Source organism: Mustela erminea, unplaced genomic scaffold (genome assembly GCF_009829155.1).
Source record: "Mustela erminea isolate mMusErm1 unplaced genomic scaffold, mMusErm1.Pri scaffold_77_arrow_ctg1, whole genome shotgun sequence".
In the NCBI taxonomy this organism is placed as follows: Eukaryota; Metazoa; Chordata; class Mammalia; order Carnivora; family Mustelidae; genus Mustela; species Mustela erminea.
Genome location: NW_022476437.1, coordinates 13,729 through 24,421, shown reverse-complemented (window position 1 = coordinate 24,421; position 10,693 = coordinate 13,729). Strand labels below are relative to the sequence as shown.

General features: G+C 51.3%; 1 protein-coding gene across 5 annotated transcripts; it reads right to left on the bottom strand.

Annotated features, from left to right (window-relative positions):
• Positions 1 to 714: 714 nt before the first annotated feature.
• LOC116584036 (keratin-associated protein 4-4-like) lies at positions 715 to 8,644 on the bottom strand. Of its 5 annotated transcripts, none has more exons than XM_032332022.1 (3): positions 8,459 to 8,644; positions 8,017 to 8,428; positions 715 to 838 (listed from the first exon to the last, which is right to left on the bottom strand). In XM_032332022.1, the coding sequence occupies exons 1-3, from the start codon at positions 8,602 to 8,604 to the stop codon at positions 764 to 766; spliced, it is 633 nt and encodes a 210-aa protein (XP_032187913.1). In that variant the 5' UTR covers positions 8,605 to 8,644; the 3' UTR covers positions 715 to 763. The 5 variants fall into 5 exon arrangements, with proteins under 5 accessions (XP_032187913.1, XP_032187912.1, XP_032187915.1 ...); XM_032332024.1 differs by lacking the exon at positions 715 to 838 and having other exon boundaries at positions 7,798 to 8,209; positions 8,285 to 8,428; positions 8,480 to 8,644; XM_032332021.1 differs by having other exon boundaries at positions 8,017 to 8,644.
• Positions 8,645 to 10,693: the final 2,049 nt, after the last annotated feature.

Here is a 10,693-nt window from a genome sequence, read left to right as displayed (position 1 = left end):
CCTGTAGGTAGCTGAGGTGCAGTCCTGGCTGAGGCCCCCGGTCTCACACCCCCCACTCGAGGGGATAGGGGCTAAAGGGGCTAGAGCACTTCATCCACCAAGTGCTGCCCACTGGTTGAGGACTTCTCCTCGAGACTTCCTCTCCCTAGCTGTGGCCTGCCAAGAATTTCCTCCCTCATCTAGACAAAGGGCTCAGCAGAGAGCAGCGGGGGCTTGCTATAAACCACCAGTGTCGATGTCGGCATGGAGAGTGCTGAGGGGATAGAGGTGGAAATCCTGAAGTCGTCTGCGGTGGACTCCCCTTTCTGCAGGGAGCACCAGAAATGCATCCGACCTGCTAAGCATAACAGTTCACGAGGGAAAAATAATGAGACACAAGGCCCTTCGATCTGTATGCCCGGAGACGTTCAGGTTTATTTGAGGTATAGGAGCATCTCTGTATGAGGAGACCTGGCAGGAAAGAAGAGTGTGCTTGGGATGACACGCTGGCTGAGAGATTTCAGAGAACATGCAAGGTCCGTATTCCCTTGGGAGGGAGCTAGTAAGAAGGAGGTGGGGAGGAGGGTGTTGTTGGTGGGGGAGTACATTTGGAGGCCACGTAGGTTGAAAGGGCGGCCGGAACTGAGGTTTGACAGTTGGCCTGTCACGATTCCGTGCTCAGTGGGACTAGCTGAGGAAGATTGGTTGATGAAAGACAGTGGGGTGCAGGCCAGGATCCTCAGCAGCAGAAGCCACTAGAGCAGGTTGGGGAGCAGCAGGTGGTCTAGCAACAGCTGGGGCGGCAGCAGCTGGACACACAGCAGCTGGGGCGGCAGCAGGTGGTCCTGCAGCAGGTGGTCTGCAGCAGGTGGGGGCGGCAGCAGCTGGAGCCACAGCAGGGGCAGCAGGGAACCGCCGCAGGAGGGCGGGCAAGCAGCTGGGCACACAGCAGCTTGGGCGGCAGCAGGTGGTCCTGCAGCAGGTGGTCTGGCAGCAGGTGGGGCGGCAGCAGCTAGAGGTGCAGCAGCTGGGCCTGCAGCAGCTGGAGCCCAGCAGCTGGAGCCACAGCAGGAGGGGCGGCAGCAGCTAGAGATGCAGCAGCTGGGCCTGCAGCAGCTGGAGCCACAGCAGCTGGAGCCACAGCAGGAGGGGCGGCAGCAGCTGGACACACAGCAGCTTGGGACGGCAGCAGGTGGTCCTGCAGCAGGTGGTCTGGCAGCAGGTGGGGCGGCAGCAGCTAGAGGTGCAGCAGCTGGGCCTGCAGCAGCTGGAGCCACAGCACGAGGGCTGGCAGCAGCTGGACACACAGCAGCTGGGGCAGGCAGCAGGTGGTCCTGCAGCAGGTGGTCTGGCAGCAGCTGGGGCGGCAGCAGGACTCCTCGCCACAGCCCTGGTCAGAGCAGACGGAGCCACAACAGGAGTTGACCATGGTGTCAGAGGCTGGAGGTTCTGGGTGGGTTTCCAGGAAAGCGAAGGTCTTGAGTGTGGAAGTGTCTGTCCTCGTGCCGTGGCCTCTATATACTGCCCAAACCGGGTGATTTGTCAACACGTCTTCCTTGTTGTTGTTACCCATTATTTAAGTAATTATCAGAGGCACAGCAGTGTTTGCCTATGTAATGGTTTTGAGCTCGTGGGACACAAATTTTCTTTTCTAGATGGGATCAGTTCTGTCAGGTCTGCTTTTCCTCCTGACTCACACCACTGGCATCTTCTGGACCACTGTCTTCTCCTCTTCCTCTGCAGAGGGCTGTTACCTGATAGGTGGCATTTGCAATTACATTCTTCCTCTCCCCTCGTGTATCCCCTAGCAGGATGGATCGGGGCCAACCTATCTCTGGTTGTGCATTTCTTCCAATGGTCAGTGGGGAGGAAATTCCATGTGCATAGGGTGGCATGTGGGAAGGGGCATGAGACAGGAGGAAAAGGCCCTGTAGTATGGGTCACTGTGAGCAATGAGGAAGGGGACAGCTGTCTATGTGTGTGTGACGTTGCTGACCTCTGCCACGGGAATGGGTTTTCTGGGGGGTGTTTCTGTCTTTGGGTCACGTTGTCTACCCTAAAGCCGTGGCAGGCCACTATCTGAATGGTTCCCGCCACTGCCCTGATTCGTAGTTCCGGAAGCGTTAAGTTTGCGGTCACATATCTTTGTGTTGCCTTTCTCTGGATGGTCTTTAGATTCTGAAAGACGTCGCCTCATCTTCATTCTTAAGTCGTTCGTATTAAAGAATACTCTTCAAAAGAACGGAAAGGAAATGTAGCAAGATACGAATGTGCCTCTCCTCAGAATTTATTCCCAGACCTGGGAAAGGTACAGCACATTTTGTGTGTGGGGGGTGGGATGCGGCAGTCATCCAAAGGGCCTGTTAAATATGTCGGGACACATCCTCCAGGTTCTGATTACATGGGGAGCCTGAGGTTTGGCATTTCTGACAAGTACCCAGATGACGTTGATGTTGAAGTCCCAGGGACCATCCTTAGAGACGTACTCCTCTATTCTGTTCGTTCGTGCTTTGAGCAAGTGCCTCTGTCAGGTTCCTCACCACTGCTTTTCGATTATAGGAAGCACCCCCCACCGCACACACACACAACTGCAACATGCCATGCAAAGATCCAGAAGAGCCCATAGTAGTGTCATTTAACTAAGTTGAAGGCAAAGTGGCCAAGATGACAATTTGTTAAAGACAGAGATTTATTCACAAAGAAATAATGTCGTCACTCTTTCTTGTTTGCCTTTTATGATTGACTTTCTGATTTTGGTGGACTTGACACAGAGTGAAGTTAAAAAATCCTTTGTGTAGTCTACCATAGTGGTGAATTTTGATACACAGAAGCCCATCCGTGTAATCCCCGCACCTGTCGGGATAGAACATTTCCATTATACTGGACGGGCCCCACCTGCCCTTTAGTAACATCCTCTCAGTCACCGAGGTGATTGCTGTTTCAGTAGGTTTTCTTTTACCATGGATCTCTTTTGATCTGGAACATCAAACAGACACTACATCTAGGTCTAGTGTGCATGCTTGTGTGTGTGTGTGTGTGTGTGTGTGTGTGTGTACATACTGTTCATATAGTCTGCAGAATTTCTCTTTGGTTGGGCACCATTGACTTGGCTTCTGCCTGTAAGAATCACTGATGTTGATGCACATGTATCACTAGTTCAGTCAGTGCCGTCCTAGTGACGTTCCAAGACTGCTTTGAAGTCATAGCTTTAAATTTCATGGTAGGGTGGCCATCCAATCCTAAAGGTAAGCTTTCATTTTAAATCTTAAATAGAGTATGGGTTTCTGTTCACCCTAAATTTTTAAACAATTCTTTCATCTGATGGAAAATGCATAGGACTGAAAAACATGTGACCTATAAGAGCATAAGATACAAAACAGTTATGGAGCAAATATTTGTATAGCCAAAGCTTGAGTCACGAAATAGAACTTTGTTGCCACCAAGAAGGCTCTTGATATGTCCTTTGTTGACCAGAGTCGTTTTTTTCGATGCTACAGATGATTACCGTGCTGATTCTTCAAGTAACGTTTTCATTCATTTTCCTTATGGTTTAATGAGGTAGGTATGCACACCTAAACAGCATAGTTTGATTTTCATATGTTTCTGATTTTAAACAGAGAATTCTGATTTGATTTTTTTCACTCAGTATTATGGAGGAGTTCTGGTAGGCAGATTCCAAGAAGGCCTTCAAGAGGCTATCCACCGCTTGGTGTTCACGGTCTCCTGTATTTCCCTCCCGTCAAGTAACGTGCTTCTAAACCATGGCAGATGGCACCATCAAGGGGCTGAGTTACCAAGGACTGTGACTTTCATCTCAAAGCCAACCCTTTCTTTCTCTCTGTCTCTGTCTCTCTCTCTCTCTCTCTGGCCTTGCTGAAGCTGGTACAATGTGGGAGAGATCCTTGCAGCAGAGAACTGAGCACGGTCTCCATTCACCATCCAGCAAGGAAGCAAGGTCCCCACGCTAGCGGCCCTCAAGGAACTGAATCCCGCCAGTGAGCATGTAAGTGAAGTGAGAAGTGTCTTCTTCCCCAGTGGGGCCCTCACCTGAGACCCCAGTGCCAGGCAGCACCTTGCGTGCAGCCCTGGGAAACCCTGTGAAATGGAGGGTCTAGGTGGGCCGTCCCTACCGAGATATCGGATCCTCAGAAACCGAGATCATAAATGAGTGTCACTTGAAACTGCTAAATTTTGCAGTAATACTGTGTAAGAACAGATAGCCAGAACAAATTCATCTAGGACGACTGCACACACAGGTGAGAAAGGAGGAATTAAAAAGTGCAGAGAAGGGGCGCCTGGGAGGCTCAGCGAGTTAAGCCTCTGTCTTGGGCTCAGGTCACGATCTCGGGGTCCTGGGATCGAGCCCTGCATTGGGCTCTCTGCTCAGCAGGGAGCCTGCTTCCCTCTCTCTCTGCCTGGTTCTCTGCCTACTTGTGATCTCTCTCTGTCTCTCTGTCTCTGTCTCACTCTCTGTCTAACAAATAAATAAATGAATAAATAAATAATCCAAAAAAAAAAAAAAAAGAACCATGCAGAGAATGAGAAGTGCTAAAACTGATGTAGTCCTAAAGCCAGAAAGTCCAAATGGCCTCGATTCCCTAGGAGAGGTCTGGGGGCACTCTGTTTACTAAGATATCCAGGAGTCATCAAGTATCGGTGTCAGCAGGTCACTGAGGTAATGCTGCCTATTCTCTGAAGGGAGAGGTTGTGCTGGGATTGCTGGGACCAGGAATATGCTCCCTTGGAATAATGGGAGGATAATATCCCTGAACGGCCGAGTCCAGATGGCAGCATTGAACTCGAGGAAGTAATGTGTGTATTATTATGTGATGGCCCACCAGAGTGGAATGCCAAGGGTCAGAATGATGTGAAACCCTCAGGGGCCTAACGATATGGATCATCGGGCATGGTGTCCGTCATAATAGGATATAGGCAGCCGGGGGCTGGGGAGGTGGACGTGGCTCCTGGGGGGCTCAGTCGGTTCAGCTTCTGCCTTTGGCTCAGGTCATGGTCCTGGAGGGTTGGGATCGAGTCCTGCCTCGGGCTCCCTGCTCAGTTGAGAGTCTGCTTCTCCATCAGCCCCTCACCTTGACTGAGCTTGGTCTCTCTCCATCTCTGTCTCTGTCTCTCTTTCTCCCCCTGGAACAGTCAAACAAGGATATAGGTAGCCAAATACGGTGCACCTTTGTGTGTGTGCACACACATACAACACACACACACACACACACACACACACACACACAGAGGTGTGTGTGTGTGTGTGTGTGTCTTTAAAAGAGCTTAAGAATAAAAGAACAAAGGCCAAGGTCCTTGATCCCAATGGAAGGTCATGATCCCTGACACAGTTTGAAGACCTCAGGCTGTTCTCAGACCTATTAACCCATGAACAGAGAGCCCAGTCTTTCTGGGCGGAGGACCCCAGGAAGTGTCTATCATAGAATTTCCTTAGTCCTTGCCCAAGAATCTGTAGCCATTGACCCCTGGGAATCTGGAATACTCATATGTTGGCAGGCTGTTGGACATGGGATCTGTGTTGAACTGGACTGCAGGATATCCAGAACCTTTCATGGCCCTGTATGAATACATGGATCTAGAGGTTAGAGTGCAAGGAGAAGTTTCCACATCTTCTTCATCCCGGTGATCCATTTGGGGGAATTTGTGCCTCCTTCTCCTCTGATTGTAGGCTGTGTGCATCTAGGGGTCGTGTCTCCAAAGGAGGAAAGCTAGCTTGAGGGGAACACGGTCAAATGTGATTGGTATGAAAACTCTGGCTGGCACCTTATCCCTCTGGGTTTCTAGTGTCGGGAAATCAGAAGAGAGCTCTGGGAGCCATTAGGAAGATGTTTAGCATTGGGCTGATCTACAGGAGCATTCTTGGTATTCCTATTCCCAGGATCAACCGACGATGAGCAAGCAGTGTAGCCTGAAGGGGACGTAGGAATCATGGGCTCAGCACTCTCAGGGATGGGGTTGGAGGTCAGATCCCCCGGGCAAGTCAGCTAAAGGAGCAGAGGAGCCACCCTCTAACTCCCTGTCTTGTAAGATTTTCTAGAAGTGGTGGCAGACCCCATGGAGCGGGGTTAATGAGAGCAATCCATAGACATGAGCAGAGGCAGGGGTAGATATGGATATTCATTCGGGCATCTTTGCCTTAAATGCCCTGATCCACACGCTAGTGCAGAGTATGGGCTACGCATGGCTCACACTGTTTGCACACACTGCTGTGCAGGGAATTGTGTCAGCCTAGGGGTCGACCACAGCTGGACGTCTGGCCCCTCCCTTCTTTCTATGCACCAGGGGCTGTCCACGGCTAGTGATAAGTGATGGAGGAGTACATAGGCTCAGCCCCCTTGCCTCTAAGAGGAGCAGTCCCCTTCCCCAGTCCACACCCCTCATCTGTGGGGTCGGAACGTGGGGGTGGAATTGGACGGAAACCCCATTTTGCATTCGTTCCTTTTAGAGCCCTAATATGTCTCCTTCCGTTTCTTCTTCTTCTTCTTCTTCTTTTTTTTAATGATTTTATTTACTTTTTGGAGAGAGAAACAGTGAGAGAGAGAGAACATGAGAGGTGAGAAGTTCAGAGGGAGAGGCAGACTTCCCATGGAGCTGGGAGCCCGATGCGGGACTCGATCCCGGGACACCGGGACCATGACCTGAGCCGAAGACAGTTGCTTAGCCAACTGAGCCACCCAGGTGCCCTCTCCCTCTGTTTCTTACGCATTTCTCCCGAGAGCTCTCCCTTGCACATCGTGTTTTAGTCTCTGGTTTTTTGAGTGCGGTGTAAGCATCACAGATGGGGACAGTTCCCCTCAAACAGGCCTCCTCTAGGGAGACAGCTCCTAACATGATGGTCTGAGTTCCTCATGGGAGAGTGTCCTGTCCCTCAGGGGCGGAGAATGATACTTTAGGAATTGGAGACTAATAGTCTAAGACCAAGTGTGCAAGTACTGTAGGAAGAAACAGCATATAGTGAAAAGATTAAGTGCTTCAGGGAGATTCATGCTCGGGGTGGCCAGCCACCACGGTTACCGAGCCTGTTGTATGGAGATGTTTTGAAGGCCCTGATCCTGAGCTCCGGAAGGCTGGCGTTAGGGTGATGTCCGGAGCAGACTCCAACAACAGAGGTCTGAGAGCAAGTAGTTTGTTTGGGAGGTGATCTCAAGAAGTGCCGTAGGGAACGTGAGGAGTGATGCAGGGAAGGGATGGAAGCCAATCCAGAATGATTTCCAGAGCAGGTAAGCCCTGTAGGTAGCTGAGGTGCAGTCCTGGCTGAGGCCCCCGGTCTCACACCCCCCACTCGAGGGGATAGGGGCTAAAGGGGCTAGAGCACTTCATCCACCAAGTGCTGCCCACTGGTTGAGGACTTCTCCTCGAGACTTCCTCTCCCTAGCTGTGGCCTGCCAAGAATTTCCTCCCTCATCTAGACAAAGGGCTCAGCAGAGAGCAGCGGGGGCTTGCTATAAACCACCAGTGTCGATGTCGGCATGGAGAGTGCTGAGGGGATAGAGGTGGAAATCCTGAAGTCGTCTGCGGTGGACTCCCCTTTCTGCAGGGAGCACCAGAAATGCATCCGACCTGCTAAGCATAACAGTTCACGAGGGAAAAATAATGAGACACAAGGCCCTTCGATCTGTATGCCCGGAGACGTTCAGGTTTATTTGAGGTATAGGAGCATCTCTGTATGAGGAGACCTGGCAGGAAAGAAGAGTGTGCTTGGGATGACACGCTGGCTGAGAGATTTCAGAGAACATGCAAGGTCCGTATTCCCTTGGGAGGGAGCTAGTAAGAAGGAGGTGGGGAAGAGGGTGTTGTTGGTGGGGGAGTACATTTGGAGGCCACGTAGGTTGAAAGGGCGGCCGGAACTGAGGTTTGACAGTTGGCCTGTCACGATTCCGTGCTCAGTGGGACTAGCTGAGGAAGATTGGTTGATGAAAGACAGCGGGGTGCAGGCCAGGATCCTCAGCAGCAGAAGCCACTAGAGCAGGTTGGGGAGCAGCAGGTGGTCTAGCAACAGCTGGGGCGGCAGCAGCTGGACACACAGCAGCTGGGGCGGCAGCAGGTGGTCCTACAGCAGGTGGTCTGGCAGCAGGTGGGGCGGCAGCAGCTGGAGCCACAGCAGGAGGGGCGGCAGCAGCTGGGCACACAGCAGCTTGGGCGGCAGCAGGTGGTCCTGCAGCAGGTGGTCTGGCAGCAGGTGGGGCGGCAGCAGCTAGAGGTGCAGCAGCTGGGCCTGCAGCAGCTGGAGCCACAGCAGCTGGAGCCACAGCAGGAGGGGCGGCAGCAGCTAGAGATGCAGCAGCTGGGCCTGCAGCAGCTGGAGCCACAGCAGCTGGAGCCACAGCAGGAGGGGCGGCAGCAGCTGGACACACAGCAGCTGGGACGGCAGCAGGTGGTCCTGCAGCAGGTGGTCTGGCAGCAGGTGGGGCGGCAGCAGCTAGAGGTGCAGCAGCTGGGCCTGCAGCAGCTGGAGCCACAGCACGAGGGCTGGCAGCAGCTGGACACACAGCAGCTGGGGCGGCAGCAGGTGGTCCTGCAGCAGGTGGTCTGGCAGCAGCTGGGGCGGCAGCAGGACTCCTCGCCACAGCCCTGGTCAGAGCAGACGGAGCCACAACAGGAGTTGACCATGGTGTCAGAGGCTGGAGGTTCTGGGTGGGTTTCCAGGAAAGCGAAGGTCTTGAGTGTGGAAGTGTCTGTCCTCGTGCCGTGGCCTCTATATACTGCCCAAACCGGGTGATTTGTCAACACGTCTTCCTTGTTGTTGTTTACCCATTATTTAAGTAATTATCAGAGGCACAGCAGTGTTTGCCTATGTAATGGTTTGAGCTCGTGGGACACAAATTTTCTTTTCTAGATGGGATCAGTTCTGTCAGGTCTGCTTTTCCTCCTGACTCACACCACTGGCATCTTCTGGACCACTGTCTTCTCCTCTTCCTCTGCAGAGGGCTGTTACCTGATAGGTGGCATTTGCAATTACATTCTTCCTCTCCCCTCGTGTATCCCCTAGCAGGATGGGATCGGGGCCAACCTATCTCTGGTTGTGCATTTCTTCCAATGGTCAGTGGGGAGGAAATTCCATGTGCATAGGGTGGCATGTGGGAAGGGGCATGAGACAGGAGGAAAAGGCCCTGTAGTATGGGTCACTGTTGAGCAATGAGGAAGGGGACAGCTGTCTATGTGTGTGTGACGTTGCTGACCTCTGCCATGGGAATGGGTTTTCTGGGGGGTGTTTCTGTCTTTGGGTCACGTTGTCTACCCTAAAGCCGTGGCAGGCCACTATCTGAATGGTTCCCGCCACTGCCCTGATTCGTAGTTCCGGAAGCGTTAAGTTTGCGGTCACATATCTTTGTGTTGCCTTTCTCTGGATGGTCTTTAGATTCTGAAAGTCGTTCGTATTTAAGAATACTCTTCAACAGAACGGAAAGGAAATGTAGCAAAATACAAATGTGCCTCTCCTCAGAATTTATTCCCAGACCTGGGAAAGGTACAGCACATTTTGTGTGTGGGGGGTGGGTAGGGGTGTGGGGGGGTGTCCACCGGAAATCGGAATGGATGTTAGCCCAGGTAACTTTGTTCAGTTACTGTTTCGCCTGCTCTACTTAGCGATAGTCCAACGTTGGGATGCGGCAGTCATCCGAAGGGCCTGTTAAATATGTGGGACACATCCTCCAGGTTCTGATTACATGGGGAGCCTGAGGTTTGGCATTTCTGACAAGTACCCAGATGACGTTGATGTTGAAGTCCCAGGGACCATCCTTAGAGACGTACTCCTCTATTCTGTTCGTTCGTGCTTTGAGCAAGTGCCTCTGTCAGGTTCCTCACCACTGCTTTTCGATTATAGGAAGCACCCCCCCACCGCACACACACACAACTGCAACATGCCATGCAAAGATCCAGAAGAGCCCATAGTAGTGTCATTTAACTAAGTTGAAGGCAAAGTGGCCAAGATGACAATTTGTTAAGACAGAGATTTATTCACAAAGAAATAATGTCGTCATTCTTTCTTGTTTGCCTTTTATGATTGACTTTCTGATTTTGGTGGACTTGACACAGAGTGAAGTTAAAAAATCCTTTGTGTAGTCTACCATAGTGGTGAATTTTGATACACAGAAGCCCATCCGTGTAATCCCCGCACCTGTCGGGATAGAACATTTCCATTATACTGGACGGGCCCCACCTGCCCTTTAGTAACATCCTCTCAGTCACCGAGGTGATTGCTGTTTCAGTAGGTTTTCTTTTACCATGGATCTCTTTTGATCTGGAACATCAAACAGACACTACATCTAGGTCTAGTGTGCATGCTTGTGTGTGTGTGTGTGTGTGTGTGTGTGTGTTTGTGTACATACTGTTCATATAGTCTGCAGAATTTCTCTTTGGTTGGGCACCATTGACTTGGCTTCTGCCTGTAAGAATCACTGATGTTGATGCACATGTATCACTAGTTCAGTCAGTGCCGTCCTAGTGACGTTCCAAGACTGCTTTGAAGTCATAGCTTTAAATTTCATGGTAGGGTGGCCATCCAATCCTAAAGGTAAGCTTTCATTTTAAATCTTAAATAGAGTATGGGTTTCTGTTCACCCTAAATTTTTAAACAATTCTTTCATCTGATGGAAAATGCATAGGACTGAAAAACATGTGACCTATAAGAGCATAAGATACAAAACAGTTATGGAGCAAATATTTGTATAGCCAAAGCTTGAGTCACGAAATAGAACTT